Source organism: Anneissia japonica, unplaced genomic scaffold (assembly GCF_011630105.1).
Source record: "Anneissia japonica isolate Jap-2015-1 unplaced genomic scaffold, ASM1163010v1 scaffold277_len1293397_cov203, whole genome shotgun sequence".
Taxonomy (NCBI): domain Eukaryota; kingdom Metazoa; phylum Echinodermata; class Crinoidea; order Comatulida; family Comatulidae; genus Anneissia; species Anneissia japonica.
Window position 1 is genome coordinate 790916 of NW_022719460.1, and position 14264 is coordinate 805179.

At 35.3% G+C, this 14264-nt stretch overlaps 1 protein-coding gene across 1 annotated transcript; it reads left to right on the top strand.

Moving 5' to 3' along the window:
- The first annotated feature begins 3842 nt into the window (after window positions 1-3842).
- Window positions 3843-13266, top strand: LOC117110908 (EF-hand domain-containing protein 1-like). The gene is made up of 10 exons (XM_033253732.1): window positions 3843-3999; window positions 4320-4541; window positions 5316-5603; window positions 6049-6204; window positions 6725-6917; window positions 7254-7474; window positions 9122-9262; window positions 10140-10540; window positions 11184-11376; window positions 11687-13266. The coding sequence occupies exons 1-10, from the start codon at window positions 3946-3948 to the stop codon at window positions 11762-11764; spliced, it is 1947 nt and encodes a 648-aa protein (XP_033109623.1). The 5' UTR covers window positions 3843-3945; the 3' UTR covers window positions 11765-13266.
- The last annotated feature ends 998 nt before the right edge of the window (window positions 13267-14264 follow it).

Below are 14264 nucleotides of genomic sequence, written 5' to 3' on the forward strand. Positions count from 1 at the left end.
TTTTAATGTTATATTTTCATTTTGTTAGTTAATTGGTTTTGTTTTTAATAATATTCCCAAATAATCTTGATTGCAGTAAAAAGACAGATTGGATATTACAGTATTTGTCAAAGAGTAAGCATCCGGAAAAAAATAATAAATAAATAAACATCCAAAAATAATTTGGACATTCAAGAAATATTTAAAAAGCACAAAGATGTATTATTATACCCAGATAATACAACGTAGATCTGTTAAAGATTCTTTGAGATGCATAGAGATGCTATACCCAGATAATACAACGTAGATCTGTTAAAGATTCTTTGAGATGCATAGAGATGCTTTAACAACATAATGTATTTCAAAACATTTTGTTTGACTAAAGCTAGTAGATTTCTCCATGCAATATTCTATTCTTCTTCTCTTTAAATTTATAATGATTGCTTATTTTATTGAGTTTGAATATACAGTACTGTATATATTCAGTGTGATTTAAATTATCTAGCCCATAATTAGCCATACACAATATAGTGTTCGATAAGAAAAAAAAATGAATCTATTCAACTAATTCTGAAAAAAAAAACACCCGGAAGACAGATGCAGAAAACCTGGAACATCGCACCTTTCTCCTTTAAATAAACATAATTGAAAAGCAGTACTGTAGTTAAATACGCTCAGTTCATAGATGCATTAAAACGATGGAACTTGTCTATGATATCCTAAAAACTACAGAAATAAAACATTAATATAATAATGGGAGAATGGAGAGTGGACTAAATCAAATAGTGAAAAGATGTGAGATTTTAAACTTCACTTAAATAGAATAAGAGATGATGTTCATTACCTGCTTGGTGACAATGGTTTTTAGGCTGCTTTTGTGCTTTCTTGGTAGCTCAGAACTATGGCATTTTAAAATTAATGTACTTGTTAATGCTATGTTCGTTTTATTTATTGATTTGTATTATATTTTGTATATTGTATCTTTGCCTGAATAAATAATAATAATGATAACTGCCTAAAGCCCTGGTTAAGTCACGAAGAGGTAAGTAAGAGGTGTTTCTACAGTTTTACTTCAATGTGTATTTCGCACTCAATTAGAAACCCTCAAATTCTAGACGAAAAATTACCTACTGACCACCTACCCTGTTCTTAGCATTGTACAGTATAATTATTTGAAGGGGTTATATCTGACAATGCTACAGTTGAAAACTTTAAACAAAATATTACTTTAATATTAAATTTAAACAAGAACAATTACTAATGGGTGCGTGTCAGAGGCGGGTCCAGAAATTTTCTGACTGGGGTGCCCAATAGGTATTCCACACCTCAGCCCCACCATGGTGAGCAAATTTTAAGAATAGGCCCCGTTAGACGCTCGGAAATGGCACTCTCAGATGATAAGAATGCTTTTTAAAAGCAGTGTTCCTAGACAAAATTACTGACTTCCTCCCGACGGGAGGTATGCTCCCCCTCCCTTAGTTACCCCTCCCCTCACGGGCGTAGCAAAGGTGTAATCACGGACCTATAGTCTATTCTATACTGGGAGTCGCAATGCAAATTATGGTTATGGCAAATTATTATTAAATAATGAATGGCCCGGAAATGGCACTCATTCAGACTTTTAATATTTTATCTCCATTCTAAAAAATGTGGGGGGGGGGGGCTCTTTGTCGGCTGGGCAACCCACCCCACTGGATTAATGATGTCCTACAGTCGATGTCAGTGACACATTATGCTGTTATGTATCAATAAAGCCCTTTTGGATCAGGGTGCTATAGAGCGAGGACCCTACTGGCCCCTATGGGTAGGAGCACCGAAGGGTCGGTGGCCCTTACTTTAAGAATAGGCCCCTCTAGGCGCTTGAAAATGGCACTCTCAGACAGTAAACATGCTTTTTCAAAGCAGTGTTCTCTCGACAAAATTTTTGATTTCCTCCCGGCGTGAACTTTGCTTCTCCTCCCTTAGACATCCCTCCCCTTACGGGCGTCGCAAAGGTCTAATCAAGGACCTATACCGTACTCGCACGAATAAGCGCCCCGTTTGAATAACCGCCCCTCCTAACGTGAAAATTTCCTTAAGCGCCCCGTTTGAATAAGCATCTTATGATAATAATATCATAAGATTTTCCTTTTAGCAAGTCAATAATCCAATCAATCCTGGGACTGTGGTTGTTGGCATGATTTGAGCTGCAGAGTGGAAACACATTCTTCTTAGGTCAATATCAAAATGAGGATATTTCTCTTAGACAGATGAGAGCTCCGATCACTGGACTGACATTATATTTCCAACTTTACTCTTTTTACATATTTCTCTTGCCTAGTCCTACTCCCCGTTTTCTTTTTCCGAACTTCAGCACATTCTCATCTGAGTTTTCAAGAAAAAATACAATGATCCTGCCATCCTGCTAATCAATCGGCCGATGGCCAACAAGCTAACCACTACCCACCACCACTAATGCATCTGCTATTTTGCTGTAATGTAAATATTCACGCATTCTTGTCATGAGCCATGTTCTCTGGACTATTATCTTTTCCGCCTAATCATCATTCGTAATGTCCTTATATAATCTTTTTTCATTCAAAAAGTGCCTCTTGAATTTAATAATTTCTCGTAAGAACCCCTCGATTTTCATCTGTTTCCATAAGCGCCCCTCAATTTCCACTCTGTTTCCATAAGCGCCCCGTTTGAATAAGCGTCCCTCAGAAAGTGAAAAAAAATATTTTAAGCGCCCGGGCGCTTATTCGCGCGAGCACGGTCTATTCTAGGGGAGTCTCAATGCAAATTATGATTATGGCACCTCTAGATGCCCGGAAACGGCATTCATTCAGACTAAAAATTTGAATATTTTATCTCAATTACAAATGTAGGGTGGCCCTGGCCGGATGAGCACCCACCCCACTGGATTAATATGATATTATGTCATACAGTCGATGTCAGACACACATTATGCTGTCATGTATTAACAAAGCCCTTTTGGATCATGGTGTTGCTAAAAGAGCGAGGACCCTGGACCCTTGGGGCACCAAAGGGGCCCCAAGGGTCGGTGGCCCTGCAGACCACCGCATGAAAGCGCATAGGCGTTCTATAGCTGGGTGCTAAATTCCGGCTTAAAAACTCCCTCATTAGGTCTCCGTCTTTTGGCCTTTTTTTAACATCCTGATTTATGAAATCGTTGGAAAAAATCGTCGTCAGGGATATAGCGTTGTGTTCGTCGTCAATCAAAAGAAAAACCATTGCGGAGAAAAAAAAATGATATGCATTTAATAGTAGATAATCCACCTATAAAATCGATGAAATAAGCCTCTGAAACCCCTAAATAGTTGCATGGTACTGTACCTTTATGTAATAATCAGTATTCTATTATTTTACTGTTTACAATGATGACCTTTCCCTAATTTTGGCTTTTTCAGAAACATACAAATGAACTTGTTCATTTCATGTGCTCTACTAGTCACATGATATTTTAGTAATTGGAATTTTACATTCTCTTTAATGCAATCATTTACACAGATTAGAGGGAAATAGAAAAAAAAAATAATTGTTTAGGTTCCTGGATTTGATGTGCCTTAAAGAGCATCTAATTTTATATACTGATTTTGGAGACTGCTTTTAATTTTACGCATGGTCTCAATTTTTACGCTTTCGATTTCAATTCCCCTCTAATCATGCCGGTTATAGATCAGTCTCAATGAACGCCAAGATCACCCAAACTGTTTAGGTCCCAAAAGTGGTCTTTGATAAACTAATTCCTCCATGATGAAACCAGATCAACTCCGCAAAAACTTGAAGTATGATATTGTAGAGGGCGCTATACGAAATTTATTTTGTCTTTCACCTTGGTAACGAGAACGCTAGGTGACGTTAGAAAACACACTGACCACCGACGAAGGAAGGAGTGTAAACGGTGGGCTGAAATTCTTCATTGATTTTGTTCAAATTATATCCCTGTTTTACAGGAAGAAGTTAATGCAAAAAATGGCACTGCCATTTCTACCTGGAAACACATTCACTGATCCCACAGTAAGTAGTTATTAAATTTACTGAAACTTTTAATTAGTTTTGAACGAGATTAGTTAGGCCTACCTAGGCTTATATGGTTATGGACTCGCGTTGCCTTTAGTTCCGCCCGGAGATTAAATCAACCACCACCACGTCCAAATCAAAGGAGAGATGGTGGACCAAGCAGAAAGTGCAGGGCTAGGCTTAGCCTAGCTAGCTAGTAGACCTACCTTATTGTGCTTGGGCTCCTGTTGAAAATACTACTTGTACTGCTGGTCTTCCGTGATACAGGATCACATATTTTGTATTAATCCTTTTTGATCTTTTTTTTTTTTTTTCAGAAAAGAAAATATCATCTATCGCAAAGTTTAGGTTATAAAAATGGTTATGCTCTGCCTGCAAGGCCAACAGTTGGTATTGGAGGGGAACCACTGGAAGTGAATCAGCTAAGCTTAGCAGAGTTGGACGAGCTGAACAACAAGAGACCAACTTTAACTTATGGCCAAGCAAAGCAGCCACCACCAGAAGACTTCATTCCTGCTCATGTTGGTTTTGATAAAAAGGTATAAACATTGTCATTATATGGAGCATGCCATTTTGTGGAAGCGGTTTGGCGCAGTGGGAATGGTTTGGTTTCCCAACCTCGAGGTCGGGGTTTCAATCCCTGTGCATTTTCCTTGTGTCCTTGAGCAAGACACTTTATCTGCATTACTTCTATTCACCCAGGAGTATAAATGGGAACCTGGTGGGGTTGCCTGCTCCTGCACCTCATTACCAGCAGCAACTCTTAGCATGTGGACCCAACAATGACCAGGGAAAAGAACTGCGCTTTATAACCGGACCCAATAACCAGGGAAAAGAACTGCGCTTTATAACCACAAGGAAGATGAACATAAATGCCTGTACCAATGCCAGTACCAATAACAAAAACAACATCAATGGACAAAAAATGAAAATTGACTTTCTAATGAATATTCATGAATAATATTATTATATTCTAATGAATATTCATATTTTCCACAAAGCTTGAAAATAATGGGTCATTTACTGTAATCCACATAATATTTGCCAAAGTTATGAGTAAAGTATTACAGCTTCTCTGTACTAAATTATACAGTGCCACAATCTTATGCTAATTACTCCGTTTAACACAATACTAATAGCAACAATACGCTGGTTTTGGGATGGCATGACTCATTGTATGTATTTTTTAGGGTTGAGAGTCTTCATTATTTTGAAAATATGTTAAAAAAGCTATAATTGTAAGTCATTCTGCCACTGTACTGTACTGTAGTTTTAAAATGTATCTTTAAAATCTGAATTTTTATCTCTCACAGGTTTTAAAATTTGATGCTTTTTTTCAACAAACTGTTCATGAGTCTCAAAATGAATATTACCGAGTAAGACCAGTTTCAATTTTCTACTATCTGGAGGACGACAGCATCTCTGTGATTGAACCTCACATTGAGAACAGCGGCATGCCACAGGGCAAACTGATCAAGCGAATGCGGCTACCGAAGAACGACCAGGGGGACTACTGGCATTGGAAAGATCTCAATGTGGACATGAATGTCGATTTCTATGGCAAAACTTTCCACATTACCAATTGTGATAAATGGACACAGGTTGGTTTAAAAAAAAAGTCTGGGTGTAGTTGACAAATTCTCAACCTTGATATTGGGATTGGGATCAAATACAATTTTAAATTATGTAAAGAATAATATGAAGGTTCAGGGGCAGATCTGGGTTCAAATTTAGGGGGGGAGGGGGGGGGGGGGGGGGGGTCAAAATCAAAATGTTTAATTCCTAAATGGTGAGAGATGAGCTTTCCTGACTTCTGAGGTGTCTTTTAATGACTTTCAAGTTCTTCAAAATTCAAGGTTTTCCCCCTCTTGAAAACAGTCGGGTAAATTTTCGCATTTTTATTACAGTAAATAGGCCTGTTGTGTGTGTATATACATACAGAAGCAAAAATTGAGTAATGTAGTTCTGTTCTAATTTTCCCATTGTAACAAAATAAATTTCAGTCCACGGGTCATGAAAAGAATTGTTATATGTCTCATTCAACAGGAATACATGGCCAGCGAAGGTATTGAATTAAACCCCCCTGCCCCTGTTCCAAGTGATCCATACATCGAATCAAGAAAGGAGTCTGCTGCCCTGAGGACTTACAAGACGCCCTCAAACTTTGACAAGCTCCGACAGTTCATTGAGCTTGACGGCAAGGTATGTACTGTATTTAGAAAAGATTTTTGAACAACTATAAACACACCAATGTAATGGTTACCTAGTTTTTAATTCATTTTCAAATCTATATTATTTATGAATTAATGTTTAGATAATTAATATGATTATAAATTGATGTGAAAATGTCTATGAGATATACAGGGGCATGGTATGTTTAATTTCCAGTGTGTTATTTACTGTTCATGATGAGATACACTCTCAGGCAGCTGACCATGTACACCACCTGTGTTTTATCCTAATAAACACTATAATATAAAGAGCACACTGGCTTTGCCAGTAATCTCGGTACAATAACAACAAAGCGTTGTTATTATTACTATTATTGTTATAATTTATGGTGAGCTCGTAGAAACCACAGCATGGTGTAGGGTCATCCAGATAATATTATTATTGCACTATAATTGAAAGCAGTAGCTAAGTAAAAAGGGACATGATTTCTCCGCCTTCTGTTTTTAAGTAAGATGTAAAGTATCATTATAAATTTCCATTCTCTCACAAGGTGTTGCGTTTCTACTGCGTTTGGGATGACAGGAACAGAATGTTTGGTGAGATGCGGCCGTACATCATCCAGTATTACCTGGTGGATGACACCGTCGAAGTACGAGAAGTTCATGAGGCTAACGATGGACACGATCCCTTTCCTCTTCTTCTTAAAAGGCAAAAGCTGCCAAAGAACAGAGACAATGTTGAATGTAAGTACTGTAAAATGAAGCCCCAATGACACAAATTCACAAAAATCATTTTTTTTACCGAAAGTGGAGTCTAAAGTAACGTTTATTAATTTTATAAACTTAACCATGAATTTTAGCTCAGTGATTACATTACAAACCAGAATATGTAAGGAGTGATTTGTGGATGAACCTGAAAAATCCTGTTTCACACAAACGTTATATATTTTTCAATATCACTGCTTGGAAAACAAATAATTAATAGTCATCTTAGTTGTTTAAAGCAGTAAATTAGGGTTAAATGAAAATATATGAATTCAGAAGAGTTACAATTATGCAAATTTTCTTTTTTCTCTTCAGCGTCATTTCCTTCTGTTGTCATGGAGCTTTCAGAACATGAAATTAAAGATTGGTACACCCCCGTAGACTTCAGTATCGGTCGAACGGTTTACGTTTACAACCGTCCATTTCTCATCTACGATTGTGATGAGTTCACCAAAGCTTATCTCTACAAAAAATTCAACGTAAAGGATTTCACACCTGTTGAAGTCAAAGGTCGTGCACGTAATGTACCCAAAATGGTAAGTGCCTTTAGTATTGATATTACTGCTATTTATATATATTTCTTAATGTATTGTACTTATTCTTATGTTTCATCGAGGACCTCAAAATAAGTATACTTCAGTGGGTGTCTCTTGGTGTGTTTAACGATAATAATACTAAACCATACCAGTCATCTAATATACAGGAATAACATAATAAATTCCTCAAACATGTTTACATCAGTGATACACTACTAAGAATATTATTATGTTATTGTTATTATGTTATTTTTACACTCTTTAAAAATCCTTTGGAATACTCTATTATTAAAGTAGAAGACAATGTTATAAAAAAAAAGTACAGTGTCCTTGGAAAATATAATTAGGTTGATATAAAAGTGGCATTAATATTCAATAAACGCTGTTCTATTATTGTCTAGTCCAAATATGAAAAGATTACTTAATATAATGCTTCCAAAAAAAATTGATTAGACCTGAGATTACCATTGGTTGTCATTGCAAATTGACTAGGAAACCTTCAAGTACTAGTGATAAAAATTTCCTGATAATGTAAATGTGCTCGTAGCTATAATAGAGTCGAGTAAGACAGCCGTCTTGCGAGGAGCCGGTGAAATACCGTCTTCAATTATGCTCTAGCTCACTGGTTCCATTCATGCTGATGCATTTATGTATTGATTTATTTGTCCATTATTGAGATAGCACAGGTAACCATGGCAACACCCATATAACTGCTTTATTGCCTTTTTTTTGTAATAAGGTGTGCCAGTTAATGCGCTTACTTGAGCGTGCATTTGTGTTTATATGATACCGTTATTGATTTTAATCTATTTAGCATTATTCTTTATTAATATTATTATTTATCTATTTTTAAAGTGTTTTATTAATAGCTTTAGGCTATGGATAGGATATTAATATTAACATTGCTTCAGAATTACTGTATTTTCTATCATCGATTGATGTGGATATATTTGATAGAGAAATGTTGGTGAAATATATATAAAAAATATTATTATATTGATAAATGTATGATTATTATTGTCATGATTTCAGATATAATAAAAACATGTACATCGGAGATATAATAAAAATCTATGATGTGCATGTTTTTATTATATCTGAAATTATTGTCATGATTTCAGATATAATAAAAACATGTACATCATAGATGTTATTATCATTAAATTATTATTGCTATTGTTACTTTTCTTTAGTATTATGTTTATTACTTCTTAATTATATATTGTTATGTTACTTAGGGAGTAAGGAACGTTAACTTTTGCTACAGTGATTTAATTCACTTTTAGGTGCCTGCCAGCTTTCTGAGTTGACTGTCATTGTGTTTGTTTATGTTCTAGATTAAGAATAACAGAATTTCAGCTGAAATCCATAGTTTGGGCAAAGGTTAGAAACTTTTAGGTTATGTCACCTCTAGATGCCCGGAATGGCACTCGCTGGCCAGCCGTCTCTGGCTTAGAAAATTATTCTAAATATATTTTCCCAGATGGGTTTTACCACGACTTCCGACGGCCAAGCCAGTTGTTCCCGACAGCAAGCCCATGTGGCCCACCCACTAGTTCCACCCTTGATTAGATAACAGATATCTCAAGAGGTATAAATATATATTATTTACTTAGTGTTTATCTATTATTTACTTATATTTTATAGGACCTACCTCCATATAATGGGTTTGGATCTTTCGAGGATTCTCTACAGTCATGTTTGTCTCTTGTTCCTCAACCTCCTAAAAAGGATTTCATCAAAATGTTAGAGAATGACCACAAAGTACTTCGTTTTGAAGCTGTAATGGTAAGCTCTCCACAAAATCATTTGCCCCTCTTTAAGTATCTTTACTGTTACTGTCTTAAGCAAATGTTAATGAAGCAATTGAATTCAAAATTGTATTTGTGGCAAAGACAAGCCAAACCAATCACTCGTCGCAAATCCTGTTTTGTAGATAATGGCCAAAACATGCTGGAATTTCAACATTTTGGAAATCTGTTTTATTGCACTAAACTAACCTTTATATATCTATAATCATGCTATGCTGTTGTTTTCCCCATTTTCAATGTTAAAACAACAATTTTTAATGATTTGGTGATTGTTTCTGCCCAAGAAATGCCCAAAATCATAAACTTTTGATTGAGATGATTTCTCAAATATTGTTCTTTAAACAGCTGTATGTTTAAACTCCCGTAACTTCACAATGAAATGTTGGATGTAAATGACTCTTTAACACTGTATTAATAACTAAAAATAGAGTTTTGTGACGAGTGACTGGTTTGGGCCGCATTTGTGCAATTGAATGTGTTCATTTATTGTCTTAGGCTTATGTGTATTTTTATGTTACTTCTGTTGTATTATATATATTTATGTAAACATAGAAATTCCCTTCCAATTCATATTTGGGATTCTACATCTTTTTCTTTGTTTAAGGAGAGGCTTAAAACTCACCTTTACTCATCTTTTCAACTCCTTATTTATTTGTTATGTCGTAAATATTTTTCTTTCTTCCTAGACACTTGTACTACATGTATTATATGAATTATATTCCCTACATCGATTATACAGTAATTACAAATTTACAATAAAAGTTCATTTTTAGTGTTTATTTGTTCCGGTTTGATCAGCACTTAATTCTTTTCTTTTTCAAATAATATAATACATGTTAATATAATAATTACAGGATTCTGTTAAGCCAGAGGACAAAGGACGTCGCTTCATCATCAGTTACCGATTAGCAGACGATATGATGACAATCTTTGAACCTCCTGTTCGTAACTCTGGTATTATAAGTGGCAAGTTCCTTGAGAGAACGCGGGTAACAAAACCAGGCTCGCTTCCAAACAACGCTCAGTTCTACGGACCACAAGACTTGTACATAGGCGCTACAGTTGTGGTTTTTAATCATCGATTCGTTATTACCGATGCTGATGACTATGTACTTTTGTACTTAGAAGCACACCAACAGGACTTCCCAGGTGTCCAGAAGACTATTGAGTCCCTTCGCCAGAGACGTGATTATAAAGCATCAACGATTCAAGCACCTAAATCTGTAAAGGCGGCACCAATGAAAATCAAACGAAGGTGAGGACAAAGATGATGTTACTCCATTCCACCACTGCCTCTCACAAATGTTATGTTAAAATCTTTGAAAGGAACGAAATATAGAAGAAATTCAAATTGATGTTATGCTTGTGTTTACGATTCGCCAGGTATTTATTATAGTATTGGCTTATTTTTGTCTAGCAGAGTTTGGTGGAATTCTAGGCAAAGAAAAATGTAAATTACAATTGGTCCCAGTTGAGTAACTGCACCACTGGCAATACAGTATTATGCAGTGTATCATACCTTTACCTTTACAGAGAAAGAATTTCTGATATATGTCATACATATGTTTGACCATAAAACAGATTGATCTACACAAGGAGACAAACCCCCTACCCTTTTCCAAATACCGTAGTGTGCTGTGTCCTCTGTCATGCACTGGGTCATCTTTTACACTGTACCAACAGCACCCATCTCCTTGGAAAGACCCATGGGCTAATCTCTGTTGCAGAAAGTGTAACTTGATGGAATAGGATACTCAGAAGTACATAAAACTCTATGGTTCAGTACATACACAATTGTTATCAACTGTGCTATGTTGTCCTGTTTCTGGACAATTGTAAATTGTATTAATTAATTCAATTATTTACAATAAATGTGATATTTTGTTTGTGTTTTTCAGTCCTGGGGATCTTCAGCATCTGCTAGGGGAAGTGAAATCGCAGCTGAAAAAAGATAACTACACAAACTTTACCTCCCTAACACAAGCATTTCTGAAGTATGATAAAGACAGGTCAGGCAAGATTGATGTTAATGAGGTTAAGAGAGTCTGCCATCGCCAGAATCTTCCCATTGATGATGACCTAATGAATGCTGTAAGTTTTTAGTTTGTATAATTTTAATTGCTTTGTAAAACTTTCTGAGTAGTGAGCCTTTAAGACCTTGGTGGAGTAATGTCCCTACCCCATTCAGCTTGGGTTGGGGTTCCAGGTCATTGGGACCTTAGTGGAGTAACATCCCTACTCCAGGATGCATAGTTTGATTGGTGATGTATGTGGATCATTAAAACCTTAGTGAATTAACGCCCTTACTCTATAACACATAGTTCCATTTATGATAGGTGAATACAGCTCATTAGGACCTTAGTGGAGTGACTTAATTATGACACTTTGATCTTTTTTACAGCTGGTTGCAGAGCTGGATGTTAACAAAGATGGACAGATTGACCATGCAGAGTTTATGAAGTTCTTAACATATTACTGACTCCATTAACTGAAATTTGATTAATTCATTTATTTAATAGATTACTGATCTGCTGACTGATTACATTACCTAAAATTAAATTAATTGCATTTTAAACAGATTAACAATATTTTGGCTGACTTCAATTACTAAAATATAATTATTTTAATATGATCAAAATAATTTAAGGAAAAAAATTTGTAAAATAAATATTTATTAAGAAAATATCTCAGTTTATGTATGAACTGACATGGTCATTTAATAAAATTCAAGAGCGAAGAAATTTGCTATTAAAACTAATTAGCAGTTGTTGTAGTATGTTGATGTCTGTAAAGGGCCACTCACAATTATCAATTCTCAGAAGTATACAAAGAATATTTCTTTTCCCACTCCTAGTACTCCTCCCTCCCCCTCCCCCTCCCTATGAAAACTTGATTTTGCACAAACTCATTCTTCATAATTTTTGCAACAGTAAGCTGAAGTACTTAAGTATGGTACAGCAATTTTAGTCAAAATTTCTATATATTTGTCAGTGTATAAAGGCATCTTAACCCCCACCACCAAGCATAATGTTTGCATACTTTGTGAAAATTAAAATTGTGAATAACCCAAAAGTAGATGTTGCTAAGATAATGCACCCAAGATCATACCTTGTAAATATGTAATTCATTTTTTTTGTATATAAATATGTATACCTGTTTTAGAATATTATTCAAAATACTAAGTTCATATGTTAGTATGATGTATACTTTAATTTCAACCACTAAGCATCAACTGTAGAGAAATGCATTTTAGATTATTGTAAGCTGTTAATAAGGTCACAATTTAATAGTTCACTGGTTCCAATAAGGTACAGTAACATACTGCTTGTTTATTTGTGTCAAAGCCTTCATATAACATCTAGGGTATGACAACAAGCCTCTCCAATGGTTTTAACAGATTCAACTAGTACATAAAATTATTCATTATAAATGTCAACCCTTTGAACTATCGTGTTCAGATTACTCGTGTAGTACTCTGTAGCTCTACTCCTCAACAAGTGTATATATATCATTTTGATAGCAAGATGTTTTCAATAATGATTGTACTGTATATTTGCCAGAGTACAGTATTTCTATGTTTCCATATGTTAAGCAAATACTTATGTACATACAGTGATATAACAATAACATGTTCCATGAAAATCAAAGGTGTGAAAACTAAAGTTGTCTATATTTAGTGAGCTAAAGTTTAGCTGGATTATTAGTACAGTAACTAGATTGATAATATAAAACTGATTGTGATGTGTAGCTTACGCATTACTAGACAAATGGATTGTACCTTCTGTTGCAAATTTGCGGTGTCTATTTATCAATTTATTCAGGTGATAAATTGCTCAGTAAATTCAGTCATGATTGCTTGCCACTTTGTCAATCAACTCGCAACTTCATCATGGTTTCATGGAAACACACTGCATAACAAAGGTTGCCAAGACAACCCATATCTGAAGTGAGAATAAATGTGTAAACATGTTTTGAGGCAAATTCAGATTGTCGCACTCTATTGGAAGTATTAATACTGGATCAAAATTAAAATCGTTTTTGTGTAAGTGGGTACAGACAAAGATACTAGAAACACAAGATAGAGTTCTCCACAGAAAAAAAGTGTTCCACCAAAATGCATTGGTGGGAATACCAACAATGGGGCGCCGTGTACGGCTTGATCTAAAAAATTCTGCCAACGTTACATAACTGTGAATACATAATCTCCTTTTGCAGAGGTTGAAATCATTGCTATTATCCATAAGATACAAACAAGTAGGCATAAAGAAATCAAAACAATAAAATGACACACAAAAGCGTAGAATCGTATAACTTGACTCTGATTAGTGATAAAGTTTTCCTCCATTAGTGGAAAAAGAAGGGCGCCGTGTGCATCTGGATATACCTAGCAACAGAAGGGCGCCCTGTACGTCTGGACCAAGTATAGAGAACTTACATTATAAAAAGAGAAGGGTGCTGCGTACGCCTGGACCAATTTCTGCCTCATTTTTGCTATGCGAGTGCTCTCTTGTATTTCTAGTATCTTTGGTACAGGGCATGATTCCTGCAGGAACCCCTACCAAATCATATTCCATAAGGTACTGAATTGGCTGACAATGCATCAAATTATCTTTCCCCCAATCATTTTATTTAATTGCTCTTGCCTTTCCCCTCCCCACTTCGTCAACCCTGATGATGATGGTGATGATTATAACGATGATGGATGATGATAATCCTTATGCTCATATTGACAATTACAGTACTGTAATTACAATTAATTACTTCAGTTAATTACAAATAAGCAGAACACAAAAACAAAATATTAAACAGCAAGTTAATACATTGACAATTCAATTTTATTAACAATAACTTTAGTTATCAGAATAATAGAAGTTGTTTAAGTGATAGGCAAAAACAATAGGAAAGTATACACATTAATAATTGATTACTATACAATAACTCAACCCATCACAAAAGGAAAACACTCCTAGCTACTCTGT

Bases quoted from the DNA above. Each gene is read 5' to 3' on its own strand.
- LOC117110908 (XM_033253732.1), top strand. From the start codon at position 3,946: ATGCAAAAAATGGCACTGCCATTTCTACCTGGAAACACATTCACTGAT. The intron at 5,604-6,048 runs GTTGGTTTAAAA...CTCATTCAACAG, and splicing joins ATTGTGATAAATGGACACAG to GAATACATGGCCAGCGAAGG. The intron at 9,263-10,139 runs GTAAGCTCTCCA...TAATAATTACAG, and splicing joins TTCGTTTTGAAGCTGTAATG to GATTCTGTTAAGCCAGAGGA.